At 40.2% G+C, this 20,761-nt stretch overlaps 1 protein-coding gene across 2 annotated transcripts in view; it reads right to left on the bottom strand.

Moving 5' to 3' along the window:
- pitpnm3 (PITPNM family member 3) overlaps positions 1 to 20,761 on the bottom strand; it is a 90,298-nt gene that overhangs the window by 15,684 nt on the left and 53,853 nt on the right. For both annotated transcript variants that reach the window (XM_085796142.1, XM_085796140.1), the window contains exons 6-10: positions 14,185 to 14,374; positions 11,101 to 11,223; positions 10,232 to 10,422; positions 6,228 to 6,382; positions 5,439 to 5,609 (exon numbers count right to left, since the gene is read on the bottom strand). In XM_085796142.1, the coding sequence (XP_085652268.1) occupies positions 5,439 to 5,609; positions 6,228 to 6,382; positions 10,232 to 10,422; positions 11,101 to 11,223; positions 14,185 to 14,374 (830 nt within the window). The remainder of the gene's footprint in view (positions 1 to 5,438; positions 5,610 to 6,227; positions 6,383 to 10,231; positions 10,423 to 11,100; positions 11,224 to 14,184; positions 14,375 to 20,761) is intronic.

Below are 20,761 nucleotides of genomic sequence, written 5' to 3'. Positions count from 1 at the left end.
TATGGTTGAGCTGCTGGTGCGATTAAATGACGAAAAGATTATGATTCAAGCACAAGGCAGGGGAGAGTAAAAAGGACACACACAGAATACACAAGGTGACAGAGGATGATTGCTCTGCAGCCTTGAAACGTCTTTGTAACATTAAGAGACAGAAAGAAACATTTAACTCTGCACCCTCCCCTCCTTTCTTTACTGTGCTCTCAGCCTCCACACACACATGCACCCTGCTGACAGATTAATTCAGTGCGAGCAACAAAACATACACACAGTGCAGCATCTTTGCATTACAGCAGCGCTATAGTCACATGATCAGTTCTGACTTTAATTGCCGTCTTGCATGATCATATTTCTAACTGGACCATAGCTGGAAATCAATAGGAAGAGGACTCATTCTCTCTATATTAGCAACATTCATCATAATAAAAGCCCCACGGTTGATGGGTGTTGATGTCAAAGTCATCCCCAAAGGAGTCTGATTTGATTGGCTTTCCATGCCTTCATAACAACTGATTACCATATTACAGAACAGGAAATGGGTGATCTGTGCCACTGTTTCTTCTGTGTGTCTGCCTGAGCCAGTGTGTTTCGTGCGTCTACCTATGCCCATGTGCATCTGTCTATGGTTTTTAATTTAACACATAATTTGACAGCATCCAAGTCCGATCAATGGAACAGGGATGCAGACCCATAATTAAAACCCAGTGTAGCTGCAAGTCTACGCCGTGCGTCTGCTTTTACACTCCATCACCTTTATCAGCACTACTGGCTCTAGGAGGCGTCAAGCATGCCGCTTTGTGACGGGCTGAACATGATTAAATTAATAAATCACATCTTGGGCATCCAGTATCCATTTTGCACACGTTATTTAGTATCACGCACCAGTTTTTTTTCTACTTCTCCTTGTACACAGGTCATGTGCAAGCAGTAGGGAATGGATTGGCCCTTGTATTGGGTGGTGGAGGAGGGAGCTCAGATCCAGACCACCATACATGTGGCATGGTCTCATGCGCAGCTCACTGACAGGCACACAGTGAGGGGCAGTAAAGAGACTGACAGATGAGGACCTGTAAAAATGTGGTAATGACTATGAAGGGTTCTGCTATACCTGAGCTGTGTGTAGTACACCAGCACTCAAAGAGAATATCAATACATAATAATAAATCTATCAAATCTAATGGTATCTTGTTAAATCTGCCTCTTTCTCTTTCTTTAATTCTCTCTCTCACCTCAGTCGCCATGTGTTTCCACTTTAGCCATCAATTTAAATTAAAAGCTCTCTTGATTGTGTAATTGGGTTGTTGACATGACACTGTCACAGAAGATAAAAATGAATATAATTAGTATTCTCATCATTTAAAATACAGTAAATGGTTAAACATGTATTTGTTCTACATGGACCTGTTGTTATAAAAACTGTTTTTTTTTTACATTTTTGAGTCAAATCTCAAAATTGTCCTATGGTGTGACTGTCACATGCATAATTAAACGATTTACAACTCTTATAAGTTTTTTTTAAAAAGGATAAAAATGTTTATAAATAACTCAGGCATAATTTTACAGGAATGTCCTTTGATGTGACACCTTTAGCTGTCACACCAAAGGACAAATATGTCACACTGGAGGACAAGGTCTCTTTAAAAAAGCATTTTAAACAATTAAATAAGATTTTTTTATACAATTTTTCTTACCTTGGCTGCTTACCAGTGTTTTTAAATGCAATAGCTACAATAATTTAAATATTTTCCGTTTTTGCTGAAAATTTGTACGTTAGGTGAAAACTATTATTTTTTTGTTTTGTTTAAAAATATGGTTGATATTGTTTGCAAAAAAAAAGAATATTCTTTCATCTTTGACATTTTCAAAGTTAAATGAAAAATATTTCAATGTAAAATCTCTCAATTTCTCTTTACTGACTGTTTCTGTCCTTTAGTGTGACATAATGTCCTATGGTGTAACACACATAAAAGAACCAAAAATGTATTATGTTGAAAATGTCTTAAAAAATGGTTGAGTATTGCATTAGGGCATATATTATCATCATTCACCTTGAATTATTTTAATTTTTTTTTAACAGTTTTCAAAGGTTGACATCAAAGTTTGACTCGCACTCATTGAATTTATTGAAAACGGTCAACAAGTCATGAGGAAAAACAATAATAATAATAATAACAATAATAATAATTTCTCATTAAATAGATAACACTATATGAAAATAACTGTCTCACAATTAAGATAAATCTGTCTCATGCTATTTGTGTAGGATTTAAGGTTTTTTTTTTTTTTTTACGTCACACCATAGGACACATTTATGGTGCAGGTCAGAGAAGATGTTCAAAAAAACAGTGAAAGAATTGAAAAGGTTAGTGATCACTATTCTCAAATATCACATTTTGAACTACATAATTTTTTTTTTTTCTTCAAAAAATGTGTTTTACTTCTTATTTGTCAACAACCCAATTATAGCTTTGCAGCAGTGAGCTGTTCTTGCAAAATGTATATCATAAAAACAGTGCACATGTTTTGCATTAGTTGTAGACGCTTTACTCAAACATAATAGAAGCAATGCTTGGGCAATGGTTAGCAACTAGTGCAAAAAGGGAGTGCGGGCATAGCAGTGAGCTAGAGGACAATAAACTTAATGATAATTTTTATTGCTGAGGACCGAAAGCAGGGCTTGGTTGACTATGAAGTTTTTTGGATGAGTAATTCTTTGAAAAACATTAAACAACAGTTGCTTAGAGCTGGGGTGTTTCATTTTCATCCCAACCCAAGCATGACCCATAATAAACATTACAAATAATTCATGCACTGCTGCTGTTATGGTAACATAACATAGCACAGCGCATTATCTAACTTAACTTAACCCTATTACTAACATTATTAAGCCACTGTATATTTTCACTTTCCTTTAACGGTCATTGTTGTTGAATCTCTTGTTACAGTCAGGAAATGATTTTCTCAACTCAGTGATATAAATCAATGCCATACCCTTAAGTGAATTTCCACTAATCCTCCAGTTCAGGGACAAGGCTGCGATGACACACTTTTCCCTGTACGAGACAATCAGTATATACAGCATAATATTCAGTTTTTACTGAATCTATCTGAGAGGTATTGATTTATTTTAATGGTCATTTTTATATAACGTCTTCAATTTCTGGGGCTGAAATTGGGTGATCCTACTTTTTCTGTCAACTTCAGTGGGATAGACAAATGATAATGATCAGATGATTCAATTAAATATTTAACCATCACTGACATTAATAAGTAGGTTTTAAATGTGCTCCAGTGTTATTAAGGAAGATGAGCATTTTCTCTTCTCTCACCGGCCAAATCTATGGTCTATTTTACACAGATTTTCTGTTTAAGACCAAATTTATGACTATCTCACTCCTCATAGTAAATCCCCTTGATAAATGTTTTCATCAATTTAATCATTAGATAGCTGTAGTAACAGTACCCAAGCATAAGATTGCCATACGCTAAGTATAGGACTTTCTGTTAATTGACATGCTGCAGCATTTGACTGAATATTCACTCATATTCAAAGTATAAAATCTGGGGAGGTGGATGGCAAATGATCATTGTGTTTTAATTAACTTACCTGACATGAACGTCTTCCATTAAGGGAAACCATTTTTACAGTGACCTTTAGGAGGCAAAACACCTCATGGTTCATTTAATCCACTGACTGTAAAGAAAGATTGAAACAGCCTCCTTGATACTGTATCACCCATAGCTTTCTAAAGAGCAGCCTTGAGGCTCAGAGTGGGCTGCTCTGCCGTCACCATTTTGGTAAAAATTTAGTCTGTCAAACTCCCAGTTAATCAAAAAAATGGGCAAAGAGGTATAGGGCCCAGACCTCATGGTATGCTGGTTTATGGCAGGCAAATGCTCAAAGTGGCACACCCTTAATTCTTACTTGAAATTGAATCCTTAATAAAAATTTAAACGAGTGTGTGTTATGTGAAGTATCCACTCTCCCTTGTACAGTTCTCGTGAAGGAGGAAATTAGCCACAGAGAGACCTAAACTATTTTATTACCAGGCTGTAAACACGTTTATTTCTGCTGTAAAATAGAGCATTTTTACATTGGAGTCTATGGGAATTAGCTCACTGATGGAACCACATTCACATGATGAAGAAAGGGTTTTCATTTTTCAGACATTTGATGTCATCTCGCTTTGAGCAGATTTAACTGTACTGCTTCTGTGGCCATGATAACAATTTTGCCCCCTATGATGTACGACTGGTACATTTATGTAACGCTAAATGTTAAATAGTTCTGACATGTAACTGTTTCCATATTAGTAAAAGGTGATGACGCTAATTTGAAACTACTGATTTTTATTTTTATCAAACACAGGGAACCTAGATCTGTCTAAATGAACCAGATAACATCAAAAAGCATCAGATCTCTCCTGGGATCTTGACAGAGATGCTGCTGTTGCTGTTCACACTCAATTCCACACTCATTATGTCTGCATTTTACATTAGTTTAATTTAAGTGTCAGAATTGTGGCTTTCCTAAAGTTACATTTAATAAGGTTTGTGAATATGATAATACCTAAGTGACTGTATGGATGTGTGGTTTGAGGGAAATGCAGTGCTCCCCCGCAAAAAGCATAACTGAAAGCTAGATGGAAATTCATTTTCCATTTCACTGACATGGCACATTTCACAAATCTGCTTTTAGTCATACATATCTCTAATGATTGCATGTTGAGTAAAAAGGGTCTAAATTTTTTAAAGCCTTGCACCAAACCACAAAGCCTTATCTTCATATCAGGATTCATGCTCACAGGCTGTTAGCACAGCAGCGATCAGTCCTTGCCCTACTTTCTCTCAGTGAGGTAGGTGGAAAGAGAGGCAGGAACCAGCCGATGCGTCACAACTGCTGTGACTGTTTAGGATGAGTCTCTGTGTCCCAAAAGTGGGCTAAAACATGCTTCAAATAAATCAGTGGCTCATTAAGGACTCAGTCTCTACAATCAAGCCCTCCGCTGGGATTACAGCAGGACTGTGCTATATCTAGCAGATTAATATCTCACATACTGCGCCTGATCCTCGGAGAGCTGTGGCGGGCTAAAGGTACTGCACCACAAGAATATAAAGTATAATTACTTCATGCTTCAGGCTTTGGGGTCAGGATTTACCTCACACAAATGGATCAGGCCTCCATGTGCCTTCTGCATCCATGACGATTCACATGACTAAACCACAGAGTCTGTCTCTCTGCCACTGTAATCCAGGCTCACTAGAAGAATTCCTCAAAGGTCTAACGTCAGCTTTGAAATGCAAAATCTAAAAGGTTATTAATATGGCAATACAATTCCACCAGAGGATAGATTAACTAATGAAATATTCAGAAGGAGCTGCTCCCCAATATCTCCCCACACAGGTAAATTGATTTCCAGGTTTCAAATCACCCGTCGTACCTATGAGAATTGAGCGTCCGTCTCCGAGCGGGTAGCGCTGGTAGCGTGGGACAGCAAACGGTGGCAATTTATGGAAGAGAGGCTGCAGCAGCGGCTCCAGTCGGGAGGCCGAAGGGTCCGAGGGGTAGAAAAGGTTGAAAATCTGAGAGCAGGCTGGATGGAGCTGGCTCACTGACAGACAGAGAACACAATGGAGAAAAAAAAAACACATTAGGATTTTAGCATGAAGTGCAGCTGTGTCAGATGAAGAGTAATATCTGACAGTATATGGGACTAAGCTGAAGCATATTCTGTGCTGCACTTGCCATTAGAGGACCTTTCATCTGGTGAACTACGAGCAGAGCATTAAAAAACTGTCTTTTTGTGTCTTTTTCTTCAGAGAACAGAGAACTCAGGTTTCAATAAGCGGAGAGGTGACATCCAGGTTAAAATGAATTTATACTGATCTGATCCTTTTAAAAATGGGAGCATTTGTACAGAAAATGACTAAAATGGTAAAAAATGTTGAGATCATTCAGCTACATAATTTTGAACTTGACTTTCCATCAGTCAGCCAAAGTTATTTTGTGGCACCATTCATGCTGATCAGTGCAGTTAACAGTGTTTTGCAGCTGGTTGACGAGCTGCTATCAGAAAACCATGAAAAAAAGCAAAACAATTGGTAACTAATGGACACACATACAGTACACAAATTCAGGTTTCCTTGTGTGTGTGTGCCTGGGCATTGCATATGCTTCTATATGTGCGTCTCATCTTCTACCATATGTGTTGCATGTGCGTGGTTCTTACCCTGGACAGCAGGCAGCACAGTGCGTCTCATGGCCAACACAAGGCCCAGCGGACAGCCCAGCAGGAAGCAGTCTGACACCTCAAAGTCGAATCGGCCAGGGTTCAGCATCAGACTGGTGTTACTGCCGCCTCGCTCTACACTTTCTTTCATCAAACTAAGAATGAGACACGGACACAAAATGTTAGATTTTATCTGCCGGTGAATATACTGTAGTTCATGTATTTTTCCCTTGATGTTTACTGTCTGTCGCCATTGGCTACCAGTTGAAAACAAGTTGTTCTTCACTCTGATGCTGACTGCCAATAAATGGACAGGAGGGGAAAGGCATGTGAGGATTTTGTGAATGTGGTTTATGGAGCTATAAAGGAGTGATTCACAGTGAATTCACTTTGCTGCAGGAGAGGCTTTTGGGGACATTCGATATTACTCTTTTAAAAGCTGTGTTTCCCATGAAAAGTGAAGTAAAAGCCAGTAAAACGTAGCTTCAGGTAAGTAATATAAAAAAATTATCGTTTTGAGGTGTTACAATTCCTTTCAACTCTGTTCATGGCTCAGTATTGATATTCGAGCGTTTGATGGCAAAGAGTGGTTGAGCCAATAGGCACGAATATGGGTGTGTTTTTTGTTTTTACATGAAGAGAAAGGCAGGGTTACCTAAAACGCCAAAAATATGCAAATAGCAGAGGCAAATCTTTGATTCTTGATGAGTCACTGCTGTTTTCACTTTGTCCTCATCCTCATTGTAGGCTGGTTTGTTTTAATATAGGGTCATTGTCAGCAGCAGGCCTTTGTGACTCAGTCTGAGTCGCTTTTCATTCAGCCTTCACAGGCTACATCCTGCTCAGAGCTGTTTGAATAGTCGAGCCCATCTCAGCCTTGACCCTCTGTCTCTCTGCTCTCCAGCGAGCCAAGATTTGCCCATTAAGTCCTGTGCAGGGAGAAAGGATTAGCCAACAGTCTCCAGACGTCTTTAAAAGCCAAATCAATAGTGCTTTGATTGTCTTCTGCTTCCGTTTTGTTTTTTTTAGTTCTCGCTTGTAATGTGTTCACTCTGTCTCTTCTCTGAACTGCTAATCTCTTTGTTTGTCTACCTACCAAAACCGGTTACTGTGCAAAAGATCCTCAGAGTTAGTAGCAGCCTAAAAAACTCCAGGAGAACTAGTAGCAGTATCTGTGCGGGTGAAGACATGGGGACCACCGGGTCATTATTTATTGAACAAACAGGACATGCGCCATAGGGATTAGCGTGATTAAAACACTGGGTTTGTACATGTTCTCGGTTGCTGTAAATAGCCTCATGCTCTGGGTAAGTGCACTTTCCATTCACTACAACATAAAATGCTTAATAACATAGTACCTAGGACACTGTCATTTTGCCTATTGGTGCAGAAAGAGATGTGTTATTTTTGCTGCAACTTAAATTGTCCTTTTTGCAGCACTTCTCATTGAACTATTACCAATATGTTAAATAAATATGACAAATATTAGATTTGCTTTGTGAGCTGAAACATGTCAAGTCTCAACATGTTCAGCCTTTTACTGCAGGAGCAGCAAATAGATCTAATGCTGGTGCCTCTATAAAGCTACAGCATGTCGAATAGATTTTCTTATGGGCATTAGGCACAGACTTTTAGTGGCTCAAACCACAAATAATCTTTTTTTTTCTTGAGCGCTTTATACTACATTAACATTTTTGTAATGTCAATTATGTCTATTAGGTGTTTTGGTATTTAATTTTTCTCAACCGTAAAAGTCAGTTTTATTAACATCATCAGTGAAATAAGTCAAAGAGAGGCTGGGGTGTGAGGTTCAGGAGGGCAGCGTTGTGACCATTAGCACCAATCTCAGGCTATTCCCAGTCAGGGTCAAGGCGCAGCACGGTACGTATGGAAACATCTACAACGGAGTGAAGCATGGATAGACAGGGAAAAGGAGTTTTAATAAGCCCTCCTGGTGACTATGGAAATATCCACTGGGACGTGCAAAAGAAAAGGGCAAAATCCAGTACAAGAGGTCACTCCAAACTAGGCTTCAGCTTAATCAGTGCAAGAAGTGATATGTGAAAAGTGCACTGTCACTGTAACTGAACTGACGAGCTCCTAACTTAAATTACTCTGTGACTATGAAGGCCAGAGTCCAGTGGAGCATGGTTCAAAATGGGAATACTGGTTGCTTGAATTGAATTAACATGGCAGCCACATCCCCTCCAGCCAGCCCGACCTACAGTAGCTACATTCCCCCACAGCGCTCGGTCTCCCATACAAAGCGGCTGGCACGGGCACAAACAGGCTATTTATAGTCCAGCAGAAGCAGGTAAGCATGCAGCGCAGTCAAGCTGCAAATATTGATAAAGAGCAGGGGCGAGACGGGCCGACACACTCCAGGAAAATCTGGATGAGGGCCGGCGTGCAACATCTGGGTCATTATATGAACCTTTAACAGACCTGTCACCAATCACCAACAGCTGTTTGACAGAAATGGATGGCAGGATTTCTGTATCTTTGATGTTGGATGTGGTCTGTTGCCAGGTTGCTGGTGATTACGTTGACAAAATGACTATTAAATTATGCAAAAGTTGTATAACTATACACCACACTGTAGGAGTTGGGCCACCATGTGCAGCCAGATCAGCTTCAGTGATTCCTGGCATTGATCCTACAAGTGTCTGAAACTCTACTAGAAGTATGAACACAATTCTTCAAAGAGATATTCCCTTAATTCATGTTTTGATGATGGTGGTTGAAAGGCACTGTCCAAAACCTCCCATTAATGTTCACTTGGGTAGAGATCTGATGACTGTGAAATCAATATAAAATGATTCCTATCTGAAATAAAGAGAACTACTTCATTTGCTGTCCAAAAATGCATCACAGTTGTGCTTTCCAACACTGCCCTTTTACAGCCAGAGGGTTTGTCCTCAACAAAGGCTGGTTTCATGTTTTTGTTTACCTGTGCATTTTGTACTATTTAATGTGAGTGTGTTTTTGTAAGTGTGTGTGTGTGTGCCTAGATTTACAAAGGAACCTTTAAACCATTGCACTGTTGCACTGAGCTAAGCTTTCTTTTGTCAAGTGTGTTTTCAGACTGACCAGATGGTTGTTATTGTTGTTGCAGAACTTGGTAGACTATATATTTATGTGATATACACAGCTTTCTTTTACCCCAGCATCCTTGTTGCAGACTGATTGAAATGATAGGCTTTGTGAGTGTTTGAGTGTTTCTTTGTGGACGTACAACAGTAAGTCACCTGAGATCCATTTTTACTGGCAGAGAATACATGCAAAACAAACCATGTGTTCTTTTAAATATGAATACTTTGATAATCCTATTTGCCTATAGCACAAATGTTAAATTGAAAAATGACCTGTATTTATTTGGCACTGACAGAGATCTGATACAAATCCATGGTAAGGTTAAAAGTGAGTTTACCAAAGCATTCATTTTCTTTTATCTGATAAAATGTTTGAAATGTTTGTACTTTGCTGTATTTGGGTTTATTTTAGGATCATTCTTTTTGAGGATAAAGGTCAGAATCTGGATTAGACTACAGGTGCAGAGTGTTGTGGCATAGTGTGTTTTATGTATGTGAACAAAAATGAACAGTAAGGATAAAATCCTCTGTAACCACACTGATACACTTGTTCGTGCTACTAATCATCAAGAAATCTGTGTCCGTGTGCCTATCTAATGATTTCCTTGATAACTGCTGATCCAATCAATCACATTGCTTTCTGAAGTTCAAAACCAAACTGAAGTATGAAATGATCTGGAAAATCAATTGTTAGCAGAACAGATGGGAATGATTGTTCTGGCTAAGACCTAAATAAATATCTGAAAATTCAAACTACTTTACCACAGTGATGAAAAAACTTCAGAGCAAATAAAGCTGTGATTCCAAATTGATTATCATTTCTGTAAACAGTCACAATGTCTCAGTCTGTTAAACTTGTCTTGCAGTACTGAATACCTATCAGAATAACACCTGTGCTGTGTGCTACGTCACCTGGGAAAAAAGGTGTGCTGGCCAGTGGTCGAGGTATCTCCATCATACGAGTCGCTCTGCTTCCTGCTGAGAGGCGGCCCACCCTGACTGTGCCCTTCATTGGGGGCAGAGATGTCGATGTTGCTCTTACTCAGCCTCTTGCTAGAGCTGAGCCCCGGGCTGGACTCACCAAGCAGAGACCCCGAGTTATCCTGAGAGGAAGCAGGAGAACCTGCGGGTTACTATAAAGCCGCAATCACTCACAGCGTCGGCTGCATCAGAAGATAACACATAAACAGATTGGTGATGCATTTTCCTACGTGAACAATGTGGGAGGAAAACAATGTGGGAGGAAAACATTGTGTGCAAGTGGCAAACGGGGGGGAGGAGAGATGGAGGGAGTAAAAGGCACAAAGTGGGGATCATGCAACATTTAACAGGAAAAGGGGACAAGAAAATGACAAGCTACAGCTACTGTAGAAATGTACTGTAACGATGAACACAAACACTACAGTGTTACTACTAAAATAACGCTTGGAAAAATGGAGATTCACATCAAGTTCCCTGTTGAAAACAAACGAGATCCAGAGACACAGAATGAACCTGCATTTGATTTACATCTTATGTATTAGATCATGGAAAAACACAGTGCCAAGGACATGGCACAGGGGCATTTCTGGAAGCCTTTTTAATAGGGGTGTAAAATCACTTTATGTTTGTTCCAGAGGCCAGAGACAAAAGATAACATCATCGTCATCATTTTGAGTTATTTCTCCCAAATTAAAAAAAAAAAAAATCTTGTGCCAGCTGTTAAAAGTCTCCCACACACCCGAACAACACGCAGCCCAGGGTTTTATCATCATCTTATCACTGTGACGCTGAGCTCGTACCTTCAGGCTCTCGGTGCTGTTATTCCTGCTGCTGTTGTCGGGGCTGCCGGGCCTCTGGTGGTTACTGAAGCACAAAGCGTCAAAGCACAGCACACCTCCCACACAGTCGCCCATCAGGCAAACCTGCTCGGGAAATTCATGATTTAGATGCCTTACACATGTGCTTCACTCACTCAGTAAAAGCTTTAATTAGATAGAAGTGTGGTTAGAGGGGGAAAAAAAGAGGAAACAACATATTGCACAGGAACAGGCGGGTATGACCCTCAAAGTATCCCAATATTAACCACACTACTTGAGTTAGAGTATAGATCCCCTTGGGCAAATATAACTCTAATACAAATTAAAGTTTTACTACAGTCAGATTTTTTACTTAAGTTAAAGTATTGGAGTTCTTGATTTTAAAAACTCTGTTTTATCAACATATTAATGTTCCACAGTGTATCAACAGAGCCTAATGACTCTGAAACAGTCTACTGAATACACAGACTTTATAGAAACTGTACAATAGAAAGCTTGTAGAATATGGCCATAAAATACAATTGAATCAATCAATTGTATTTTTATATTTCTTTTGTTTTAAAGTTTGGTCCTGGTAAAAATGGTGAACATTTAAAACAAGATTATTTTCTGAATGTTTTAAACATTGACTTATGGAAGATTAGACCATTGTGGCTCTTTTGCCTCATCTTTATCCATTATACTGTAGCATCATTTGGTTCAAACATGACTGACAGTATACAGGAGTTTGCTGTGACTGTTTTTGTATTAAGTTGATACCCTGATAGTAGTAAAGTACTGTACTTGTACTCCAAAAATATACTTAGTACAGCGCTCAAGTAAAAATGTCTTTCTGTTCACACCTGCCAAAATGCAGTTTGCCAAATAACATCAGTCAGTCTACACCACTGATGATAAAAGAGAAAGCCAGATGTTTTTCTAAAGATTTAAAACATGTTGTATTGTTGGCCTGTAATTTATCCCTCTGGAGCCTTTTTCAACACTGTTCACAATTTATTTTAATGTTTTGAATTATCTCCATCTCCTTTATGCATTGCATTGGGGGGCAATATCATTCAAGAGCTGCTCACTCACAAAACAAGCTATTCTTTTTAATGCTGCATTCGCAACATATTGTTCAGACTGTAATTACAAGCAACCCAATGGGAAAAAAACTACTAATTTAGACCATTCATCTGTTGGGACTATAAGGCAAACAGTTTGGCTGACCATCTGGGAATATTGTGTTTGTATTTTGTTTTGGTTTTCCATTTGGCTAACACACATCACTCACGCATCATTAGATTGCGTGCTTTTTTCAAGTGTCCGTAATTTAGTGATTTTTGGCTTGTGAGCACACAGCCTCCTCCTGCTTAAAATGAATATGCAGTATGAAAATGGGATACAGCACCTATATTTCAGTTATGTGCCAACCCATGTATCCACAGTCACAAGGTAGCAAAAACTCTAGAGCTCTTACAATGAAAGTAATTACAAGTAGACCAATCTGTAAAAAAAAAAATATTGCAGAAGGAAAAAAAATGACAAGTCGAATATTTTGATTGATGAGCAAATACATTTGTAAAGGAGAGAGAATTACAAGATTGAAAAAATCAACACATTTTCTTATTATGCCACAGCCCCACAGACCTGAAAGTCTGGAAAGTCAAAGGGGGTTTGTATTGATTTTAGATCATCATCTCCAGTTCATTAATGTAGTGTTGTTCTCAATCAGCCAGTTGAGCTAGTGACCAACTACAAGTATCTTGGCACTATAACTGATAACATGTTAAAATCTGATACGAATTGTGACATGTTTTGCAAAAAAGGTCAGCAACGCCTCTTTTGTTTGAGGAAACTCGCCAAATTCCAGGTAGATAGGAGCCTGATGAAAATGTTTTATAATTCCTTCATTGAATCTGTTATTTCCTTTTCAATCACCTGTTGGTATGGGAACCTTGCCAAAAGGAACAAGCGTGCGGGTGGCGTCAACGTGGGGTGAAATTCAGGTCTCTGGATGAGATTTTTAACATCCAGGTGCTTAAAAAAGCAAAGTCTATTCGTATGGATGTTACTCATCCTCTCAGTCCTGAATACAGTACAAACTGCTTCCTTCTGGTTTTCGTCTAACTGTCTCCCCCAACTACCAAAAACAGATTCAAGTTCTCCTTTGTGCCTCTCTCCATCTGGGCTCTAAACGCTGCAGAGAGGAGGAGGTGATTGCACTGCCTATATTGCTGCTATTGCTATTTTGCAATTATACTTGTAACTATTTATTATTACTTATTCTCTATGCACTTTAATGTTGTACAGTAACACTTGGTGTATCTGCTATATCTTGCTGCACATCTTGTATGTTTTATCATGTATGTCTTACTGTATGCTTTTTTCAAATGTGACTGTTGAATGTGTGTCCACTGCAAACCAAATTGCCCTTCAAGGGACAAATTAATAAAGTGAAGTGAAGTGAAGTACCAGCTATCACAACATACATCACCTATTCACAATCAGGAATAACAGAAATTACTGTAATTACCTTTCATCAACTGCAGGCCAGCTAACTCGTACCTGACTTGACTGTATTTAATGTATCCCCCTGTGCTCCTAAGTGATTGGCTCATCAAGATTTTATTCACCAGTGGTTTTCAATCATGAACCATCACAGCCTGTCTGAGAATCTGAGGCTTTTCAAAGAAAACAAGCACAACTGCAGCTGAAGTACATCAGCTGGCAGTAAAAATAAACTACAGATTCGTTTTTATTATGTGTTTCTAATCCGGTTTTTAAAGTTACATTTAGACTACATTATACAACCTTATTGAAGCTATGCAACGACAGTGTGTTTCACAGCTGGACAGTAACGGGGTTTAATGCAACTCATGAACACTCTTTCTACAGATCATTACCTCATTATAAAATGCACCTTGAACCAAGAGCCTAGTAGTGGTTACGTAGAAGAGAGAGAATCTTTACTGCCTTTGACGATCATTGATTTCTATTACAGTGTGTACAGCCCATTACTCAATAATGAGTGTACTTCTCCTCTCCTCTCCTCTCCTGCCCTCTCCAGAGCGTGGCGTGACACACCTGACCCGTGAATCCCTGGCCGTCATCTGACTGCAGGAAGCTGCGGTAGACCTGGTTGGCTCGCGCGATGACGGTTGCCACGGCATCCTGGTAGCGTGGCGAGACGATAGCGAGGAGAGGGAGGGCAGCCAGGGGCAGGTGGTCCACGCTGCTGGACACGCAGCTCTCGTCATAGCTGTACGGGTTTAGACTGGAGGGGGTGATGGTAGGTAGGAAGGATGGAAGGAAGGAAGGAAGGAAGGAAGGAAGGAAGGAAGGAAGGAAGGAAGGATAAAGAAAAACAACAAACGGCATCATTACTTTGTCTTAAAAAAGGGCTTTTGTTTTATGTTTCCTTGGAGTCTGGTAAAATGCCAGTCATCATTTCCAAATGTTCCTGCTAATGTCAAAATAAATGAAGGTTGGAGAAAGTTCACAATGCTCCTTTTGTGATATGCTTCTCTTTGACTACCCCATTGTCTCATTCACTCTGATCATGATGCTCTCAATCTGGCTCGACACACAAAGGCATTACCACAAAGGTGCCACGTGTGTATGTGTGTGTACACAAGAAAGAATACAAGAACAGGAAAGATGTTACCTCAACAAATAAAACCCGAGGAGCCAACAACACGGAGCGCACGGCCTCTGTTCCTTTACCGTGCACATTAATGGGTGCCTGTGTTTGTGTGCTGCAGTGACAGTGCAAGTATGGATCAAGGGAGACACTTCAAGTGACAGCGTGGGGAAACAGTAAAGGATGGCGTTGCCCCCCCCCACCCCCCACTCTCTCCTTGAGCAGCAGTGGCAACCCTGTCACCATCCATCAGATGCTCTGATCGCAGGGAGAGGCGGCGATGCCACACCAAGGCAGAAATATGTCAGTAACCATGGACACCTCACCACACAGAAGGGCACAACCTCTGTGTGAGGATGAAGGCTGACAGTTTGCTTGTAGCGCAGACACAGAAGAGCTCCCCCACATGTTGTTTATATTCCAGCATCTCTGTTCAATCTTTTCAATACAGATTCTAGTGGCCTGTGACACACTTAGCGCAGCCTGCCTACGACTACTTCAGGAGCTGGATTGATACTTTTAATACTGTAGTTGACAAATCCCATGAAAAGACGGGAAATCTGTCTCTCAAAATGCTTGAGCTCCCATAAAAGTGTTGTATCCTTGAGCTGCTGTCCAATCTCATTTATGGATCCTGAAATCACAAGTTGATAGCAAAACGATACAATCTGAACAACCACTTATTTGTGTAATATATGATTCCCCAAACCCTCCAATTCAGATACGGACAAAATGACACAAATTCAACATGATCATCTTTAAAAATGGCTAAAGAGTTTCATACTGTACAACAGCTTAAGGGCTGTACACAGGCAAAACAAAGGAGCTGACATCAGTAAACAAAAACAAACTCAATAGGATCATCAACATGGCTGGGAAGATAGTTGGCCGTCAACAAAGATCATTAGAGAGCCTCTATGACACCGCTGTACAAAGGAAAGCCCTGTCAATAATCAGAGATGAGACTCACCCCCTACATAGTGAATTTGAACTCCCCTCAGGGCGGCGGTATAGAGTACCTCTGGCAAAGAAAAAGATCTACAAGGGCTCCTTTATCCCCAATGCCATTTCTATAATCAATAAGACACAGTAAAGGAGATCTTGAAGTGTGGTTGTTACCTGTATGTATGTTTTGTTTTGTTTTTTATTATGTGATCATGGTTGATTTGTTTTGACTCATGTAAGTCTTGCTGTCTGTGTTTTTCCTATGTAAGTGAGACCAAAGATGAATTTCCAGCCTTGGCGGGACAATAAAGTTTTCTAAATCTAAATCTAAATGTTACTCGAACAAAAGTAAAGAGTAAACAGCATGTTGGATGGGGACTATTTTCAGCTGTGGGTTTCACAGCAGCAGGATGGTGCTTTTGGTACTGAGTCAGCGTGAACTGCTGTGCCCACATTTGTTGTAGAGAAGGAACATGTCGCCCAGTTCTAATGTGTAGTTCAACAATGCATTTTAATTTAGATTATGAAGAGGAGGAATACATCAGGCTTTGAACACACAAGTTGTTAGTTGGATACATTTGTTGTTGGTTTTGCCTTGACAGTTATAAAACAAAATACCCTCCATCAGCAGTGAGGTTAAAATAAAAGGATTTTCTTAACAAGCGTTTATCTTATGGATTGGAGATAATTACCTAACAGCCATCTCCTGGGCCCAGTGTTTGCATGAGTTATTGGCACTGCACACGTTCCACCTGCAACACTTTGCTGTTTGCCAGCTAACAAAATACAGCAGGGAAATAATTGTTTTGAAATTGTTTGAAGGTGGGTGTTTTATCTCTTGACTGGGGTTAATTATTTTCTGTCACTCACCCTGTAGCTTTTTTTTCTGCTTCTGTTTTCCCTTCATCCTGCTGTGAGCTCATGGACTCTTACCAACAGCTATCCTATGTACTGTGGGAAAACTCTAAACAACATACTGTACGTATGCTTCTTTCTGACAATGATACATTTCATTATACGCAATATATTTGAAATACGTTGAACTGAATTGAACTTAAAACATTCTGGACTAATCTCTCCACTAAATTAGACTACATTAATATCAATCTTCTAATATAATCTCATTTTACTGAATCTGACTAAGTGAGTGAATGATTGTATTTCCCGAAAGGAGGTAGATCTTATTGTTGTTTTTCTAATTGGACTGCCACAATTTATTTGTAAGTCCAGTAACAGTCTCTTTTGTGCCTCTGGCAGGTTATGAACTTTGTTTTATTAGAGCAAAACATTGTGTCACCATGGTGACAATACCCCAGAAAAGAAGAAATGGAGCCTGTGTACCATCTATGCAAGAAAATATTTCCTTTAGTTCGTGAACAATTGGGGTCAGAGCATATCGATGTTCTGTCACTGGCTGGGAAAGCTTGGATGTGTATAAGTCAAATTAAGCCAGTGTTTCTTTGACTGCCTGAACTGACTACGCGGCTGTGTAATTACCTCATTATAATCCTATTTTCAGGACCGAAACACTTTTAATTATCCAAATAAAACTTTGAGAACTACTGAAAAAAAACCCCACCAATTCCATTATCATTCCTTTTTTTCTTATTACAGTCGAGATTCTGCACTACCATATGTTTATAGCAGCCATGACCAATTTGTGTAGCAATTAAAAAAAAAAAAACTTGCTGCAGGCTTCAGAGAATATGGAGAAGAAAGAGACAATAGATGTGTTTGTTGTGCTCACAGCAACATGGTGCTCAGCAGCAAGTCTCTGACATCTACGGTGAATAAAGCCACATAGACAGAAAATACACAGGGCCACAGCATGTCTGTAGACCTGTCCTCTATACTGTAATCTCTATAAAACATCATCTCTGTTGGAGTATTTCACGTGTACATTCACACTCCCACTGGACCAGTTGGTATTAATGAGCAGCAGTGCGACACGTCACACCCAAGGATGTGGCTCTGATGTGTTGCTGTTAGCAGAAACGTGTTACAGACATCACCTGAGACACAAACTGCGTTTGCAGTGTCAACTCTGTGGTGCATGAACCCTGCGCTCTTCTCTCCAGAGCTCCTTATTGAGACTCTACTCTATAACCTGCTCACCTCATGCAGGTTTGAAAGCAAACAGTAAAAAGGGGAAACTCTGTAATATATTCAGTGCCACTTGCATAAGGATGCACACAGGTATTTGCATATCAACAAAGTCACTTCTACAGAGGCTTAAGTGAGAAATATGCAACTCAGGCAATCCAGGCATGGAGTTGGCAACATTTTGGTCTTGGGGGAAACTTGCTGTGCAACAAAATACCATCAGGTCACCTCATACCACAAGTTATTATCTTCCTGTTTACTGAGTTTTGGAATTGAAAGGAGAAATCCCAACATCCCAAGTGAAATACCACCGAGGGCTTGGACTTTCCGTTTATAGTTACACGGCTGTGATCTTATTAGAGTCATGTTAACAAGTGCTGCTCAAACACACACACACCAAAAAACACAGACCTGAAAAATTGAAAATAGCTCCAATTAATATTCCAAATGCAGCTCTTCCTCTGAACGGGGTTCACAAGTCACATGACAGGAGCAGAGGTTCAACACCTGCTGCACTGTTCAACAAATGTCAGGTGAGACACTCATTATTTGCATTGCATAATTACTTGATTATGCAAGCACTTGTTAGTATCATTACCACAGAGCAGCCACTGTTATACATTCAAGAGTGCACAGAAACGATTTATTTGTGTGTGTGTGTGTGTGTGTGTGTGTGTGTGTGTGTGTGTGTGTTTGTACGTGCATGAACATTAGTGTTTTCTGGTTTATTTGCTGAGGCAGCTTGAAGGTACCACATCCTCACGGATTGCAGCAGGTTATTCTCGGTCTCGGAATCAATCATCCTAATTAATGCGAGGCGATCATTATCATCTATGTCTATACAAACATGCACTTGAGAAAGTCTGCTCCGCCACACCATCCAAATCCCATCAACATTTTAATGACCATAATGAATCTTAGTAATTCTTACTATTATTTCCCCAGTGATCAGTAAAATAGTGGCAGCGATTACAGGCGAACAATCTTGATGGAGCAAAACGGAAAAGCGTCGTATTTGTTGTCAGAGGCAGATGGTGTTCTACAGTCTGGATTTTGTGCTTACGACTGGAGAGCACGTGTTCATCTAACAGCCACATACGCATGACACACCTGACATCCAGCAGCCAGCAGCACACAGGTAATACAGATATGTTACTTGTGAGGGACCGGGGGTGTTTGCTCCTCAAAGAGAGGCATCATCAACACAGCCCTGAATGGTGCCGGAGCGTGGCTCACACTGCAGTGACAAGTCTGTCCCTGATATTTCAAAACATGAGTCACTCACTCATGAGTGCCAACATTTGCCCTGTTTACATCTCTCCACTCACATTAGGAAAATGTAAGTGATATTGACTGAGAATACACTGAGGTCATTGTAACGTGCACCTCTTTGAAGACACATTCACACAATACAAAAAGCTTAAAGACATAGAGTAACTTAAAACGAGATTTGCTGAAAGGGTTCCTTCATCTTCGAAAACCAGTGAGCCTCTTGGCCATGTTGATTTTCCTTGAGTTACAGAACTATTCTTCGAGGTTTCATGCCAATGTGATGATGAAGATATCCATTTACTGTAGCAGGGGGAGACAATAAGGCCAAGTGAGTCGATTAAACCTCAAATCAGTGTGATCTCACACAGTATAACCTTGAGAAAGACTCCATTATGCAACCCCCCCCGCCACCCACCCTTTACCGCTCGCCACGTAATGTCAAACTGAAAACTCTGAAGTCTGTCAGATTCCTGTTTAATTGCTCTCCCCGTTTCTTAATGGTTGGCACAACGCTTGCACAATTAACATGAGCAGCAACGGCCCTCTGCAGAGTCCTCTTAATTAGGGAGAGGTCCCAGAAATAGTAGCGGCATGTCCCCAGCCGCCGATGGCCGGAATAATGAGACTCTCTATCTCTATGAACTGAGGTCGCTTGCTGCGCACATGGGTGAGCGGGCTTCCTCCTCGTCCTTCACTCACCCTGATGGAAAAATGATCCAACACAATGACACCGAATCCACACAAACCAGTTTGATTTTTCTTTCCTGCAGCACAGAAGTTTTTAGCAGCTGAAATTTTTCTTTCTCTTCAAACTGTGACAGAGGCGGCGCGTCGGCTGCAAGAGGAAATCAATTTGGGAGCCTTTTCACTGCCGCTGTTAATTGGATGTGCTATGGTGCAATAATACACATAACAGTGCTCTTTTCCAAGTGTTTTTTGTGTGGGATGTATGTGTGAGTGTGTGTGTTTATGGATTTATATGTGTGTGTTGTCTTGACACCCAGCTCCTGGCCAACACTGTCAGGTACATTCATTAGCAGGCAGAGCTAATAATGAGCGCTTGGAGCCCCTCAGAGCACAGCAGGCCATGCACACACGTGGCAACAGAGAACAACACAGGCTGAAAAACAAGTTCATCCTCTATGGGGACTTCCTCTGGTACATAAGGAATTATCAAGAACTGAGTCCAAAGTGGTTTGTTTATGTGAAAGTTTGTCTTTTCAGGCGCTAAGAGGATTTGCCACCTTCACTCCGTGGTGCGATTTTCAGCCAATCTGTTACCCTGAATGAGAGTAAATTACCCATACACCAGCGTTTCCCTCCCGCTTGGGTGCCCACTCCTCTGATGTTTATGTTGGCACAGAAATAAATGAGGCTCCACACACCCACATGTCCAACGCTGTCATTAGAGTAAACACTGTTAACTGACAAAAGTGGAGTTGAATAAGTGTTGTTTGGTGCAGTGTGGGCGTGTATGAATGCCTACTGGCTGCACATATTGTGAGAATATGTTGAGGACCTGGAGCCATCTGGCCATAAGCATTCTTTGTCTACTTTCACCAGAGCACAAAAAAACATTTATTTCTTATTTATAACCTAAATTATTTCCTTTAACATATCTTAAAACAATATATTCCCCCTTACAGTATAATGCAAATTATTGAGGAAATAAGCAAAGACTTGTATCTTGTATTTATGATT

This window comes from Trachurus japonicus, chromosome 13 (assembly GCF_045865225.1).
Source record: "Trachurus japonicus isolate A0001 chromosome 13, Traja_1.0".
NCBI lineage: Eukaryota > Metazoa > Chordata > Actinopteri > Carangiformes > Carangidae > Trachurus > Trachurus japonicus.
The sequence above is the reverse complement of the archived record's forward strand: the minus strand, read 5'-3'. Positions and strand labels throughout refer to the sequence as shown.